Source organism: Mesoplodon mirus, assembly GCF_964341445.2.
Source record: "Mesoplodon mirus genome assembly, chromosome: 2".
Taxonomy (NCBI): domain Eukaryota; kingdom Metazoa; phylum Chordata; class Mammalia; order Artiodactyla; family Ziphiidae; genus Mesoplodon; species Mesoplodon mirus.
This window is the reverse complement of record NC_138977.1, coordinates 151,517,046-151,534,416: the sequence shown is the minus strand read 5'-3', so window position 1 is coordinate 151,534,416 and position 17,371 is coordinate 151,517,046. Positions and strand designations below refer to the sequence as shown.

General features: G+C 39.1%; 2 protein-coding genes across 7 annotated transcripts in view; one reads left to right on the top strand and one right to left on the bottom strand.

Moving 5' to 3' along the window:
* Positions 1 to 16,572, bottom strand: part of LOC309814958 (uncharacterized protein) — a gene marked incomplete at its 5' end in the record, with an annotated part of 34,274 nt that extends 17,702 nt beyond the window's left edge. The window contains 3 exons of one of the 4 annotated variants that reach the window (XR_014295783.1): positions 11,096 to 11,467; positions 15,779 to 15,922; positions 16,500 to 16,572. Coding sequence is in view for 1 of the 4 variants with exons in the window: in XM_082641276.1 (XP_082497402.1) it covers positions 15,842 to 15,922; positions 16,010 to 16,246 (318 nt within the window). Of the gene's footprint in view, positions 1 to 11,095; positions 11,468 to 15,338; positions 15,923 to 16,009; positions 16,247 to 16,499 lie in introns of those variants that run through there. The other 3 variants (XR_014295785.1, XR_014295784.1, XM_082641276.1) reach the window with 3 other exon arrangements.
* AP1AR (adaptor related protein complex 1 associated regulatory protein) overlaps positions 16,165 to 17,371 on the top strand; it is a 31,468-nt gene continuing 30,261 nt past the window's right edge. Inside the window, exon 1 of one of the 3 annotated variants that reach the window (XM_082641194.1) lies at positions 16,165 to 16,596. In XM_082641194.1, the coding sequence (XP_082497320.1) occupies positions 16,514 to 16,596 (83 nt within the window). In that variant the 5' untranslated portion in view covers positions 16,165 to 16,513. Of the gene's footprint in view, positions 16,597 to 16,771; positions 16,894 to 17,371 lie in introns of those variants that run through there. The other 2 variants (XM_082641193.1, XM_082641196.1) reach the window with 2 other exon arrangements.

Below are 17,371 nucleotides of genomic sequence, written 5' to 3'. Positions count from 1 at the left end.
GCCCACTCTAAGCAGAATTTTTAAAAATAGGCTATCTTTGGAGAAGAGCAAACAGCCTTCTCCCACAGAGAAAGTATTAGAAGAACACAGAATATAGCCCCTAGTGAATAACTATTGTTCAATGTGTGCCAAGTGAAATTTTATTATGTACTTGGTTTAAATACTTTCCATAAGAACTCATCTCCAACCTTATAATGGAAGTCAAAGGGAAAATAAATTCCTACAACATTTAACTTGGAAGAGATATTAGATATTATGTAGTCACATTCATTTTACAAATGAGGAGCCTCATCTAAACTGTGATGTTAATAATTTAATAAACAGTAAATTAACTTGAAAAGTACATGGCAGAACATGACACATATTAGGCACTTAATAAGTAATATTTATTAGTATTATGCTTAACATCACTATTTTTGATAAATATTATGTTAACAATAAGAATTCAATAGATGTTTATTCAGTGAGTTCTATGTGTCAGATGTTGGTCAAGGCTTGGAATATAAAAATAACTAAAACACAATCCTTATTTTGAACTTGAGGTGTTCACATCCTACTGATGATTAAATAAAATACGTAAAAGGCTAGATTACAACATGGGGGAATAACTGCAACATAATAAGTATTAAAGCATTATTTTTAAAGTTTTGTGGGAATTCAAGCCTTATTACTCACAGACCCCATGTTCTTCCCACTCAACCATTTTGTCTATTCATATAACCCAATACACACACACGTATACATACAAACTCAGAGTCAGGTTAAAAATAATACACTCATGTTCCAAATTAGAGAAACACCGAATTGAAAGTGAAATTGGTTTTATCATAGGGATTGTCACAGCATGGACACTGTGAAAATCAGTATTCGAAGCTTAAAGCTTTTGTGGTTCAAAATTCAACAAAATGGCATATACCTCACAGGTTTTCCTTTTATTTTAAGAACAATTTGGATCCCATAGAGAAAATGTAACCAGATAATAATAGGCTATCAACCTAAACTTTATTTGGATTTTTATGTTTGACTGGGAGAATCCATGCTTATAAGGATTATTTTTGTTTAGATTAAGATCCCAGCAACCTCACACTTAGCATAGGGTTAAATATATTAAACTTGAGAAGGTTTTCTGATACATGTGGTAGAGGGCATTTCTTTTCTGCTCAGCATCCTTTCCTTTGGATTAATATGGAATCTCATCCATTCCATATTAATAGTTTCAGTCCATGCAAATCAGGTAAGACTGTCATGACTCAAACAAAACCTATTAAAATATCTCCAGATCATCAGAGATTTCATATCTGGTAACTAGGAGGGAGTGTAATGTTCTATTTTTCTGGACAAATGACTTTTAAAATGAAGTAGATTTGGAGCAACACTAGGCATCTTTCCATTTTGATATTCTCTTTCTGAGAATGAGGTCAGGCAAGGATGGATAATCTGAGTGATGGAAAGAAATAAAGAGTCCTAAGGATATCATTTCAACCCTTGTATCTAGCTGTGCCTTAAAGCTCTAGCTCCTCCCACTGAAATTTCCACATATGTGAACCAAAAGAATATGTTTTCCACTTAAGCTTGCATGAGTTGAGTTTCTGTTGTTTGCAACCAAATGGTCCTGATGCCTACATGCTGGTAGTACATAACATTTATTGCTATTATTATTTCACAATTATTCAGCACCAGCAATACCTCATACAAAGTACTGTACAATATAACAGGTTTAGCATCACAATTCCTATCATCTAGGAACTTATTTAAATTCGGTCATGACACATATATACAATGGAATATTACACAGCCATAAAAAGAAACGAAACTGAGTTATTTGTAGTGAGGTGGATGGACCTAGAGTCTGTCATACAGAGTGAAGTAAGTCAGAAAGAGAAAAACAAATATCGCATATTAACGCATGTATGTGGAACCTAGAAAAATGGTACAGATGAACCGGTTTGCAGGTCAGAAGTTGAGACACAGATGTAGAGAACAAATGTATGGACACCAAGCGGGGGAAGCCCCGGGGTGGGGTGGGGATGGTGGTGTGATGAATTGGGCGATTGGGACTGACATGTATACGCTGATGTGTATAAAACTGATGACTAGTAAGAACCTGCTGTATAAAAAAATAAAATTAAAAAAAAAAACTAATACTAAATTTTCTTTGGGTTATTTGTATGGAAATATGTTAATATAAATGTTTCAGACATTACATGAAATTCCTAGAAATCTTATATGTTCTTAATGTTATAAGTCATAATTCCAGTTATTACTTTAAAATGTATACCTGAGAAACAACTAAATTTCCTTGTCAATTGCATTATTATGAACTTTCATCAAATCTTTAACCATGGTCATTTTTAAGTCTTTTGTCATTTACAGACAGTTCTGGGTGTACTCTGATGCTTTTGCAAAAATGTTCCCATAAAAGGGTTTCATCTTGAAGGAATTCATGCAAAAGACTCTGACAAGTACAGGTTTCTGGTAACTGACTATACTGCTGAACTGAATGAATAAGTATTTAGAACTCTAATGGAAAACTGAGGAATTCATAAAGGTGCTAACAAAAGATCAAGATGAAAAAAAAATTAATTACATGGGGCTGTGTGAACTGATCAGGATGATTATAATTTTTGTGACTTTCTGTTTAAATAAAAAAAAATGTGATGTAAATTTATGTAAAAAGAACTTAATGTAAAACAATGCCACTCTTCTCACATATTTTCTCTTGTTTTGGAAAATATATATATTTTCTGTTAAAAACGTGATTTATGCTGACACATAATAGGTTGATTATTGTTATTATAAATGAATTAATAAATATTTTTAAGTTTCAAAAAAAAAAGACGCAGACGTAGAGAATGGACTTGAGGACACGGGGAGGGGGGAGGGGAAGCTGGGATGAACTGAGAGAGTAACAGTGACATATATACAATACCAAATGTAAAATAGTTAGTTAGTGGGAAGCAGCCACATAGCACAGGGAGATCAGCTCAGTGCTTTGTGACCACCTAGAGGGGTGGGATAGGGAGCGTGGGAGGGAGACGCAAGAGGGAGGGGATATGGGGGTATATGTATACGTATAGCTGATTCGCTTTGTTATAAAGCAGAAACTAACACACCATTGTAAAGCAATTATACTCCAATAAAGATGTAAAAACGATTTAAATAAATAAATAAATAAGGCCATGAAAATGAGAAGGATACAGGAAAGAAGGTGAGGTAAATAGAAAGAAAGATTGTGATACTACACTGATTTCTCTGATGTGCTTTTCCTTAAACGTTGCCCTTACCCATTCAGAGGACAATCTGCAGTCATTTTACTAGATTAAAGCAAGTATGAGAAGGTAGAATAATAACCAACAAGAGGATAACTCAATTGCCATATACTCATAAAACTAGAATACAACAGCAGTAAAATAAATGCACCACAGCTCCACACATCACATTGATGAATCTCAAACACAATGTAGAGTGACAAAGCAACTTCAGAATACTATAAAAACATAAACACTTAATGTACCACTAGAAATATATAAACATAGAGTAAAACTATAATGAAAATTGAGGAAATGATCAAATTAATATTCAGAATAGTAGTTACCCTTGGTAAGAAAGGAGAGGGATGTGACTGGAGAGGAGCAGACAGAGGCTCTCAAAGGCATGGTTAACGTTCTATTGCTTAATCTGTGGTGAGAGCACATAGGTGTACTGGTTCCTATTGTTGCTGTAACAAATTATTGCAAACTTAGTAGCTTAAAACATTAAAATTTATTATCTTTCAGTTTTGAAGTTTAGAAGTCTGAAATGGGTCTCATGGGGCATAAATCAAAGTGTTGGCAGAGCTGAGAGCTTTCTGGAGGATCTAGAAGAGAATGCATTTTGGGGCTCTTCCAGTGTTTAGAGGCTGCTGCATTTCTTGATTTCTGGCCATACTGCTCCAACCCCTGCTTCTGTCATCACATGTCCTTCTCTGATTCTGACCTTCCTACCTCCCTATAATAAGGATCCTTGTGATTACACTGAGCCCACACAGATAATCTAGGATAATCTCCCCATCTCAAAATCTTTAATGTAATCACATCTGCAAAGTCCCTTTTTCCATGTAAGGTATAATATTCATATGCTCCAGGGATTAGTACATGGACATCTTGTGTATATGGTGAGGAGGAGGGCAGGGATTATTCTTTCCAACACAATGAGTGTTTGTTTTATTTCTTATGTCTTATTCATATTTTATATATATTCATAGTGGATGCTGTAGTGTACCACTCAAAATTCTGTTCAGGCCTAAAGCACTCATGCCTTCTGGGGAAATTGGCAGCTGACAGTGCCCTCTCTAGAAACTGCCCTTAACCAAAGAGAGGCACTTCACCCGATGTTTTCACCTTTTCCAGAAGCAGCAGATATAGGCAGATATAGGAGTATAAAGGCCTGGCCTCCAGAGCTGCCCAACAACTCTCTCTGCTCAATCTTACTTCTTTTCCTCCCCTTATAGGCACTGATCTCAAGAACATGTCACAGTAGACTCCCTGAGCATAAATCTCCCTCTCAGAGTGTTTTTCCTGATCTACAATAATATAATTTTGTAAAGATAAAATATTTCATGATCATTTAAAAAAAATTAAGGACTACTTAGGGCACTAGTAGGGAGTAAATAAATTCAGAAACAAAAACAAGATGAATTGGAGTAAAAAGAAACTAGAAGCACTAAGTCCAATTTAAAATCCTATGGAAAAATAAAAAATAAAAAATAAAATCCTATGGAAAAGGACACATGTACCCCAATGTTCACTGCAGCACTATTCACAATAGCCAGGACATGGAAACAACCTAAATGTCCAACGATAGATGAACAGATAAAGAAAATGTGGTACATATATACAATGGAATATTACTCAGCCATAAAAAGGAACAAAATTGGGTCATTTGTAGAGATGTGGATGGACCTAGAGTCTGTCATACAGAGTAAAGTAAGGCAGAAAGAGAAAAACAAATATCGCATATTAACACATATATGTGGAATCTAGAAAAATGGTACAGATGAACCTATTTGTAGGGCAGGAATAGAGATGTAGATGTAGAGAATGGACATGTGGACACAGTGGGGGAAGGGGAGGGTGGGACGAATTGGGAGATTAGGTTTGACATAAATACACTACCATGTGTAAAATAGATAGCTAGTGGGAACCTGCTGTATAGCACAGGGAGCTCAGCTCGGTGCTCTGTGATGACCTAGATGGGGGTGAAGGGGGGGGAGGGAAGTCCAAGAAGGAGGCTATATAGGTATATGTATAGCTAATTCACTTCATTGTACAACAGAAACTAACACAACATTGTAAAGCAATTTTACTCCAATTAAAAATAAATTTAAAAAATAAAATAAAATCCTATAGATATCTAGATACCTAGTAAATGCTTTGATTGAGGAATTAGCAGTAGATTTCAAAAGAATTAGATAAATCCAACATTTCAAAATAACTTTCAATATGAATTAGCAACTGAACTATTCAGGGAGGTCAGGGTTAACACTCTTAATTTGGACTTTTGGATTTAGTCCCAACTCTGCTTCTTAACTTCTGTGAGCTGTGGTTTTCTTACTAAGAAATGAGATAATTGGCTGCTAATCTCTAGTCTAAATAGTTCTAAAAATCTTTTAATCCAATCACAAAAATAGTACTTACACCAATTAAAAGATCTGAAAAATGAGAACAGATATAAACCAAACAATTTGCCTTTGAAAAAATGCTGAATCTTTTGTTCTGCTAGCTATTAGGTGCTCAACATGGTTCCTGTACTCTAAAAGTATGGAAAAGTCCAACCTCTCACAGAGGGTCAGTGATAATTCAAAATCTACATTTGGAAAATATTTTCCTCCCTACTGACAAAAGTCTGAATAGGTCCTGACTTTCATATTTTACATTGTGTAAATTTCAAATACAACATAACTAAAGAAGATTAACTCAGTTTATCTCCTTATCTACTACTTCACTTGGAATATTAATATTGAATGTGTATATTCATGCCATGACCTGTTTTAGAATAATACCTTTCATGCCTATTATGTCATTAGGAATAGTATATAAAATATTCTATATTGTATATAGCTATAATCTATCCACACACGTGACAATTTATATGGCTAGGGAAGATACATTATATGAACTGGTAAGCATAGACAGATGTTCCCTGCAATTACTGAGCATTTGGTTTGGAGCAAGCCCTAGTAGCATAGATCTAAACCACCATGGGCTCACAGATTGGAGAAAAGTCCATTGTGGAGTAAACACTCATTTATCAGCAAGTGTGTATAGTGCAGGATATGTGACAGACATTTCATCTGGAAATCTAGCCTTGGCCTAAAGCCCCAACACAATTTTAGAACTCACTAGGTACTCTGAACTGAAAATAACAAATCCAAAGCCTAAGAACCAATTAAAAGACAAACCAACCAACCTACCTCCTAAGATTAGGAAAAGTACTGCTTTAGACTTGCTCTTTATTTTTCCATGTCTAATTTGATACTAGCCTCCTAGAACCACAAAGAAAAAAATGGTTTTGAAATCATATTTGGGCCTAAATCATAACTTTGCCACATTTTGGTTTTTTGAATTTGGATGATACCTAATTATTTTAGCTTCAGCTTTCTCATTTGTAAATCTAACTTCCTCATTGAGAAAGAAAAATGAAATAATTAAACTACTTTAGGATTCTAAAAGGCTATGCAACTGTGTTTCTGTTCTTGATGAAGTTGGTTTTGATGGTGAGGGGTTGACAGTGTTACCACCTTATTCATAATCAATAGAATCAAGACATTAGAAGAAAAGGAAAATGCTACAACAGCAGCATGAAAGAGGAGGCTGGTGGGGCAGGGTTTTTTTTCCATTCAATAAATGACTAACAAAGGCAATTACATTAGAAATAATATTAATATGGGATTTGTATACTAAATCAATTCACCTTCTAGGCAGCCATCCTAGTTAACCAGTGAACCTAGCCCTTCTTCCCAGATGTGTAATTCATAAAACATGTCAATCCCATAGGAAACAGTTAACCAAACCATGTGCCCATTCTTGTATATGTCAAACAACAAAAAACACAAAATCACTAAATTGATGGTCTCAAGATTATGTTTCTAATAACTGCAGAAAAATGCTAGCACGAGTTCAGCTCTTGTCAAGCCATTGGTTTAAAGGCATAACAGATTATAGAGAAGGAGGAGAAAAGAGGCTAACAGAATATTATAAATGACACTAGACTAGCTGTCAGTAACCAGAATTCAAATGCTAGCTCTTCCATGAATGAACTGTTTTACTTCGTATAAGCCACTTTGCTTGGCTGGGCTTCTGCAGTTACAAATGCATTCTTTGGCTTATTTATTCAACAAATATTTCTTGATCACACACTAAGTACCAAGCACTGCTTTAGTTGCTAGTGATTCAATAGTGAGCAAATACAGATATAGTTCCTACCCTCATGCAGTTACTAAAACTTGTTTCACTTTGTAAATCAACTATGCCTCAATTAAAACAAAAACAAAAACCTGTTTCACTGGATTATTGTGAGAATGAAACAAGTTAATATACTTAAAATATTTTGTTGTAATGTACTACAGGTAAAATCTAAATGCCTCAGTGCCCACCACTCTTTAATTTATTTAGGTTTTGAAGCATTTAGAAAAGTATAGAGAATAACATAAACCTGTATGTACCTATCCTCCAGCTCTAGTCAATCTTGCCATTTTTGCCTCGTTTTGTTTCTTTGTTTGCTTTAGCTCTCCTCTCCCTCTACTTTTTCCCAATCTTATTTCCCTTCCTTCTTCCCTACATGTAGCTACTACCCTGAATGTTGTGTTTAACATTTCTATGTAGTGTTTAAAAAATAGTTACTACATAAATTAGTACCTTACGGTAGCATTGTGTATTTTGGAATTCCATTTAAATTGTATTACACTGTACATATCATTCACCAGTTTGCTTTTTTTCATTAAAAATTTTATTGGAGATTTTAAAAAATACTATCATAGTACTAGTTCATTCATTTTCAGTGCTATAGAGAAAGGACTGGCAAACTTTTTCCATAAAGGGCCAGACAGAAAATATTTTAGGCTTTTTGGGCCATATTGGCTTTGCAGCAACTACTCTGTGTTTTGACACAAAAGTAGACATACATGACACATAATAAATGAGGATGGCCATGTTCCAATAAAACTTTATCTACCAAAATAGGCAGCTGTGGATGGTAGTTTGCCAACCTCAGCTGCTGAGCAGTAGTTCTCAACCTTGACAGTACATTAGTGTTACCTGGAGAGCCTTTTAAAAATACCCATGCTAGGTACTGAGACTAGATTGGTTAAATCAAATCTCTGAAGGTGGCCCCTGGCACTACTGGCTCCCCCGTCCCTTTTTCTCAAGAACTTCCAAGGTGCTATTAAAAATTTTTACAACTGATATGATAATCTAAATTACTATAGAAATCAATATATAGATTCAAATATTAAAAATGTATTTCACTTTTGTCCTCTATACTACAGAATTATGTAAAACTGCTTGTTAGTAATATAAATTATAATGTGTATCATTCATCAAATCATTCTAATTATTTCCAAATCATTTACTGAATTTTACAAATTGCCATTACAATCTTTTATTTTACATAGGTGTCCCTTGCTGAATGATACCCCTCTCTTAGCCATGACTTGACACAGGAAACTATATCAAACTGTTTCAATAAACTCTGCACTAAATTGAGAGTAATCAGGCAACTTTCACTCTCAGTACATAAAGCAGTTCTCTTACTATTGCCACCAAGCAAGGGCTCGCTGCCAGATACGCATAGAAGTCAATACTATTGCATCGGCCTTTGAGAAAAGAAAGAGCTTTACTGCAAGGTCGACCGGCAAGACAGGAGGCAGGGCTCAACTTTTTTGAATTATGGAGGACAGGCTGGTATGCACAACTGCTGGTGGGGCAGGTTTCCATTGGAGAGCTTTACACTTGGCCATAGATGGTAAGGTATGTAATGGTGGGTTTCAGCATCGGATCTTCCTGGACAATGGACCCCTTGTTTCTGAAAGGGTTCCAGTGTTCAGGTTCCAAGGGGAGGAAATGTAGGTTCTGAGTGTTATTTGAGGGGGGCTTTCCTTCTCTGCACATGCCCAGGTTGCATGACTTGCAGTTTTGGCTCTGCTGTATCTGCAGGATAACTAAACATCCTTTTTATCAACAGAGAAGGGCTAGTTTGAGCTGGCCCTGTGGTTATATTAATAATTTTAATTGTTAAAATATTGACCTATATTATTTTTTTTCCAATTCTCATATTACTAAGATTTTTACATAGTTATTAACTTTATTATCTCTTACAGGATTATCATACTTAATTCGGTTAAAACTAATCCTACAATCCAGAAGAAGCACAACATTGCAATGATTATGACTGGCTCTGTGTCTAGGCTTCCAGGGTTCAAATACCAACTTTACAACTTAAGTTTTGAATAGCTTGTTTATGTTTTAGTATTGCCATTTGTAAAGTGAGAGTGATAGTGATAATTCTATGACCCAAATGTGATTCTATGACCCAAATGTGTTAATATATGTTTATAGTGATGCCTGACACAGAGCAAGCAGTATATAACTTAGTTCTCATTTTTACTATAAAAACAAATGTTGTGTGCCTGTGATGGAGGGTGTAAAAACGGTTTTAACAAAGTTATCCTATTAAATAGAACTGAAAATAAATAGGATAATAAAAAGGGCATCCTCTGGCTCCAAACCACCCATGTAGGTCTGCTTATCCTCTGTGGCCTTGTGTCTGTCATGGAATGTCTCCTAGGCTGGAAGAACTTGCAGCACCTGAGCAGAGACAAAGGTGGCCTCCATTACTGCTATTAACTGATTTCTCTGTTTCTTCATAGCTTTCTCAAAGTCCTAAGGAGGTTACAATTCCCACAAGTGACCATTCAAAGGTGAATCCAAAGGCGAGTCAGCCTGCAGCAGGTGGCCACAGCATTGGGGAGGGAGTCAGACTGGTGCTGAGCATTTGTCCCCAAGAATACAAGGGCTGCTCCAGTGGGACAGAAGCCCATTTTGGCCTGGAGAACATTGTATATTGGGTGCTAGCACATGGGAGCCACAGCAACCTGGCTTATAAACCTGTAGGCTGGCAGGTACCTGCACATACTTCCAGTGGTACCCACGTTGACCTCCACCACAACAAGGACCAGGTGATAGGCTCAGGCAAAGAACAGGCCAGTCCTTTGGGGGTTCTCTGGGACATCCAACGGCAGTGCCTGGGAAGCAGGATTTGGCAGGTGGGCAGGACCCGACTAATCAAAATAGACACCAACCACAGGGCTGGAACAAGGTCCTGGAAGCCTCTCTCTGTGCCAGGAATTAACATTTTAGTTGTTAGATTCTATAGAGATGGGAGGGAGGGTCTCTAAGTCTACTTTTATTGACTATTTTTCTTAATTATAGTCCCACTTTTCTGCTTATTTTCACACCCATTAAAAAAATTTACAGATATTTATGTAAAACAGCAATGAAAACAAAAATGTAATTTGTTTCATTTTGATTATTCCCAGAGTGTAAGCCCTTTCCTCAGTTAGGGTGAGGGTGATTATTCAGATTATTCCAAAAGTTATGTTGAACAGAGTCAAGCCACACTTTTTTTTTTTAGCTTTAATTCACCCATAATTAGCCCAACTCCCAACACATTAACTCTATGTCTTTTTTTTTTTTTTTAAGTATTTGAGTTGGGAGGAGGTTGGGTACTTTCAGATAATTTTGGCTCATTTTTAGATTCAACTCTGATAAGGCCCAGAACACCAAACATTGTGAGGATGTAGAGGAGTATATTTTTTATATCTATTTTCCAGGCTTTACTCATTGCTGCTTTCTTGGCAACATTTGGGTGTAAGTGGTATGTGGAGAGGGGAGAATTGTCAAGGTGGGTAATTTATTTTCAAATTTGGCACTTATTCCAGTTATCTATTGCTCCATCACACATTACCCCAAATTTCACAGTTTAAACATTTGAAACAAAGACATTTGAACGGAAATAAAACAATAAAATTTGAAATAAGATCATTTTATTATGTTCAGGGACATGTGAATCAGGCTGGAAGTAACCTGCCTCCAGGGAGCAGGAATCTTCTAGAGGTGGCTCCAATCACACACACACTTGCGGGTTGATCCCGACTGTTGGCTGCGAACTCAGCTTGGGATGATCCAGAACACCTCCACATGACCTTTCCTCATACCAGAGCAGCTTTAGACTCCTTACATTGCAGTTGGGGTTGCAAAGTCATGCATCCCGAGAGGTCCAGCTAGAAGCTATAACACCTTCTATGACTTAGCCTCAGGATTCACATATCATTATTTTCACCATTGTCACAAACTTGACCAGATTCAAGGCAGGGACCATGAACACTACCACTCCGTGGAAGGAATGTCATTGTCACATTGTAGGAAAGTTTCTGTAGGATGGAAGATACTGTTGAGGACATTTTTGGAAAACTCAATCTACTATATTCTTCTTCCAAATTCCTGTGCATCCCACAAGCCCACATTACTGTCAAAATCTTGGTTGGTTTCTTCTCATCTCCATCTTTGACAAGCTAATTCTCCATCTGTCTGTATTTAGACCAGGTGCCTACTCCCAAGTGGGAAACTGCTGAGGCTTTCTGTTCATTTATGAATGCCTCATTTCTCTTTGAAAAGCAGTTCCTCAGGGTTTTCTTTCATTCTTCATTCCTCACTGACCTCTTTGAAAAATATGATTTTAACTTTGTTGAGGTTTTTGTTGTTGTTACCATTTGTCTTTCATGTACTTCTACATCTTAACTGAAAGCAGAAATCTCTCCTTACTGTTTGATTTTAATATCTTCATTTTTCATTTCTATTAGTTGTTTTAATTAACTATTCTCTTGTATTTCCTTGCTTTCTTTTTTATGACATTAACTATTTTAAACATACTTATTTTAGAGTATCTCTCTGCTTGCTTTATTACATTTATTCTATAAAATGCATGGGATTTTTTTCCCTCTGCTATCCCTGTGTCATGCCTATGTCATGGTAGTTTGTAATATGTGATCGCAGGTTCATTTTCAGTGTGGTTTTATATCCACAGGAGTCCTGTGCAACCTAGATGGAAGTTATATCCCTCCCTCAGACCAAATATGTTTTTGCTTTGCAAGAAATCTCAAGGGCATCACTGCATCAAAACCACTTCTATGTTAATTTCTTGGCCTGGCATTTCAAAACTCTGAGGTTACTGTAAATTCCAACTCCTTAAGTAGAAAGCAGACCTTGTGCTTTTTTTTTCCTAACCCAGATCACATCAATATTAAAAAGCTTCCTTTATATCTCCCACCTTTCTTTGCCCTGTTTATGGTTGCTACACCTCAATTGTGCAGACTACCTTTCTCCTTTGCTGGCAGGCTCTATGCTGGGATCTTCCAATAAGGGTGCTAGAGGGACACTGCAAGGCTGTTAGAAGCAATTCGCTCTTTTTCTGCTGTTCTGTTCTCCATATGGTGGCAAGCAGATCAGCAGGAAGGAATCCTGGCAGTGATTACCACAGTGGCCACAGCCCTCTGCTTCAGTGGTGAATGCCCCCTAGCCTACAGAAGTGGGTTCACCGGCAGACAGCTTTCCATCTAGCTTCTCAGTTACCACCATGATAGGCAGCATATTTCTATGGCATCCACACTGTCTTCTCAGAGGTCTGAATGTCTAGTATGTAGGGCCTTCCTCTAAATGTCTAAATTTCTTCCCTCTTTACTTTTCCTCAGTCCCGGGCTGGTGGCAGCTCCCAGCAGTAGCTACATCTGCTAGACCTTCAAGTTTCCTTCTAGCATTAACCACTACTTAACTACCTAAGGATTCCTTGTGTTAAATTTTCCCTGCTCAAATTACTAGTACACAGTTTCTGAACAGGCAAGAGAGATCTGGGACAAACTCTACCCAGAGGAAGCACTTCATATTAATCACGTAACTGTTCTTATTAATCCCTCTCTTTGTGAAATGTAAATGTTGAATGAGCAAAGAAGGAAGGAAATCACTCAGTGCTCATTTTACTCAGTGGTACTGACCAACTAATGAAGCTCATCACACACCCAAAAGTCAGAATAAACAGAATAAGATAATGCAAAGGCTGTCTGCATTGTAGTTGTTTCACTTCGACTTTTTTTTTTTTGCGGAATGCGGGCCTCTCACTCTTGTGGCCTCTCCTGTTGCGGAGCACAGGCTCCGGACGCACAGGCGCAACGGACATGGCTCACAGGCCCAGCCGCTCCGCAGCATGTGGGATCTTCCCGGACCGGGGCACGAACGCGTGTCCCCTGCATTGGCAGGCGGACTCTCAACCACTGTGCCACCAGGGAAGCCCTCACTTGGACTTTATTTTTGGAGAAATGTTTGTTTTTTAAGTATGAACTTAAGCTGTGACATGCCTGCAAAATGTTAGGACTTATTTTTATGGAAATATGCTCTTTTCAAGCCACTGTTGAGCATTCAGAAGCTGAAACTAGGTTTAGTGCACCTAAACTTTCACATATTTAATGAAGGTAAATATGTACAAAAGAACTAGGCAACGCTGGGTTAAGTTAAACCTGGATTGGACTATTGGTCTTTTACGCAGTTAAGAATTAACAAGACTTTAGGAATCATAATGATACTGGATTATTGTGTTATGGTGAGACTGTGGGCTCCGAAGACAAACACTCCTAGCTGGTAGGGGATGAGGTCTCCCTGTAAGTCAGTGGATATTCTAACTTTCAATCATCCTGGAAAGAGGCAGATCATGGGACAGATAAGGTCTGAGAGTTTGAGAACTCATTCCCACGCAGGCCACACTTGCTTAGAGCCTGATCTCAAGTAGTAATGTGGGGTATGCCTGAATGCATGCCTAAGAAGTGCAATTTTGAAAAAGCTAACTTTTTTCATGGGATGCCAAGGATGTAGCTACAAAAGAAAGAATAACTTGTTGATGAAAATCTCCTTTGGTCTGTGGATAATAATAACAGCTAATACTTATATTACATTTATGGTATTACAGATAATTACAGCATAATATACAGAGTACACGATTGGAATTATATGTGTAATTATACTATTGTAAGCACTTACTTTTATATTACTAAGCATTTGATTAAATGCTTAATCATTTATACTGACAACTATCCCATAAGGTAAATTTCATTATTATCTCCATGTTGTAGTGGTCATTATCTAGTATCCTGTGTAAATTTTGTAATTCAAACAATGCTCCAATGAATTAAAAGGATGCATTTACATCGATAAACTCGGTGGACGAGTGTGGGAATGAGGAGCACAGAATTCTTCCCCAGCAGGGAACCCTTAACCCCCAAAACAGCACGATGGTAGCAACCAATCTCAAAAGAACAAAAAGTGATTAATAGTCAATACAGAGGGAGTTCTGAGCAAAGAGAGATTCCAATTTGGAACCACATAATCCAAAAGACAGTTCAAGGTACAGACTGCATCCTGATGGACTGCAGAGCATCTATAAGAAAAACTCTTGCTTTGACTTCAGGATAAACTACGAGAGAGAAAGGAACTTTGAAAGGGATGGGAAAGACGGAGAAAGGTCCTATTGCCTGGAAGGTGGGCACATGGGGTCTCTCTAGAAGGCTGACATTAAGTGCCCATCACTGTAAATAATCTATTTGTGTCTCTTACTGGTTAACTGAATATTCTGCCTGGGCAACTGCCATATAAATGAATTCTTTAGCTGTGATACACTTGTCTATTGTCTTTACTGATTTCATACCCATGCCCAAATGTAGGGTTGAGAAAGTGATACTGTCTCCATTCAGTATAATTTCCTGCAGATTCATTTAAGGTGTGTGTATCAATAATATGTTCCTTTTTGTTGCTGACTAGTATTCCATAGAATGGAAATTCCATTGGAATAGAAATTCCAACTGGAATAGAAACTCCAGTTGCTTTAAACATGTAGAGTTAAATTTTAAAGACTTTCACAAATATATTTGCTTGATTTCAGGGGCTGAAACGGGAAAAGAAAATACAGTCACTATTCAGGAAGTCATTCAGTCATTCCACCAACATTCACTGGTGGCAGACTATTGGGCCAAATATATCCCTATACACTTGATTACGAAAAAAGACTAAGACCAAAATAAAATCAAAATTAGTGAAGTAGCAGGGCTAAGGTTGAAACCCATGTCGGAATAGAATTCAGGAAGCAAGAAAATGAGTAGGTCAAAGAATATGTTATCATTAATAACAATTTTCTAAAATGTAAAAATATTCCTAAAAATTGGCATGTCTGGTTAGTTAGTAATTAAAACATCCTATCCCTAGACCAGGCGTTTACTAAGCCATGACTTACACCCGATTTTAAGGCCAACCACAGAAAAAAACCTAGTTTTAAAGGAGCACTTGAGGAGGGTGCCGCAAACCAAGTCGCATCAGAGTAGCTGTCTCTTCCCACCTACTACTGTTCTGGGAAGCACGCTTCGACTGGCAAGGCTGGTGTCCTTGAAAAACCTTAGCCCTCTAACATATTTCCTATGGACCCCAACTGCTCCTCCGAAATTATTTGACGGTTTGATTCTAAACAGAACAAATAAGGCCAGTAGGGCACTGTTTATAAACTTCCCTACAATGTTGACAGTATGGAGACTGAAACGCAAACTAGAGACCAGAGAGAAAAAATTCTTAGTGCTTCAAAACAACCACAGTCAGTTCCCTGACTCTATTTGCCACTTATGGTGTAATATAAACAAAACCTAAGCACACACCTCACAGAGAAGTGCCCCCTTCACACCTGATGACTCCTGGCCCGGGGCTCTAGGTAAGCCGCTTCACAAGGCTTTGGTACAAAGTTCGAAAACTGAGCCTTGATAGTGTGACACCGGAGACGCTCGAGACCCAGAAGCGGGAAACTGCAAGGAAAAAAGATTTCCTAGTCAGGTCAAGGTCCAACAAAACCAACAAAACAAACACCCACACCCACGAATTGAGATGCGTACCCCAGAGCTGGCGGAAGTGACGTAAGGCCAGTCGCCAGAGGAGGCGGGGCAGCCGAGGGAACGGCCTATTGGGGCCCGGGAAAGCCCGGGGGTGTGGCAGAGACGGTGGCCAGGCGCCGGCCTGGGCGCGCCGGCGGGCGGGGCCTGGGCGCGCGACTCGCAGGGACTGGCCTCTTTCGGCGCCAGGAGGCGGTTACTGGGTCTGAGCTTGGGGGTCTGAGGCGAACAAGGGGCCATGAGGACAACGAGGGAGTCTAGAGCCCGCTGCCCGGCCCTCCTCCCTCGCACAGCGGCGACTCGAAGGCCGCTGGAGTAACCGCTGCCTTTGTTCCGAGCGCCTGTCCCTCCCGTCGCCCTAGCCTCTCACTCCGCCGCGCTCCGGCCGGCCCGCCCTCGGTCCCCGAACCCCCATTCGGCTCGTGCCGCGCGGATGCGGCTGACGGGCCTGGGTTTGGGCTTTGAGCTGGAGGAGGAGGAGGAGCGGCGGCACCTGGGCGGCATGCAATGGGGAACTGCTGCTGGACGCAGTGCTTCGGACTCCTCCGCAAGGAAGCTGGGCGGCTGCAGCGAGTAGGCGGAGGCGGAGGGTAAGCCCCCGGGGGGAGGGGCCCGGCGCCCGCTGGCTCCTCCTATTCGGCCCCTGGCGGGGAACCCCTTTCACTTCCCCCAATGGCTTAGAGGAGGCTGGGAGCCCTGGTACCCTCACGGCTGAACAGGCGTCGAGCGGGTTGTCGTAGTGGAGGCCCTGGGAAAGAGGTAGAGAAGGGGGCGGGGTGTCGCTCTTGCCGCCTCCGAGCGAGATTCTCGCTGGGCGCGCTATCACGCGGGGAAAGAGTGACGGGAGGCATCATCTCTAGGAAGCACGGGGCACCCTCACACGAATGGTTAGTAGAACAGGATCCACGGCGACCCGAGCACTCCCTGCGTTGAGCTTGGTTTATTGCTAAAGCTGGTAGTAACTATGTGTTTGATTCTCTCTTTGGCTCTGACAGAGCAGGTCGAGAATCTCTTCCAAAAAGTTGATGTCTCTGAAAGATTTTTTAGTAGAAGTCATTTGGATGCTGGAGTGAAATAAGGTTTCAGACATTGAGCAGTTCTTTGATACTTGCGAATTGCTGGGTTTCCACTGGGCATTCGGATTCTTAATGTTAATAACAAGAGGAGCAGTGTATAGCTTTTTCATATTAATTTTTTGGAATTTCGAGGGGAATGCCATACCCTGATTGCTACCCACAAGCTCTGTAACACTAGGGAAATCACAGTCCTTCTGAAGTTCTCTTGATTAAATCTGGAATATGCCTAGGTTTTTCTACACACACCATCCATAGGATAATAGAATTTTGTAATTATTCCATTTTTGTG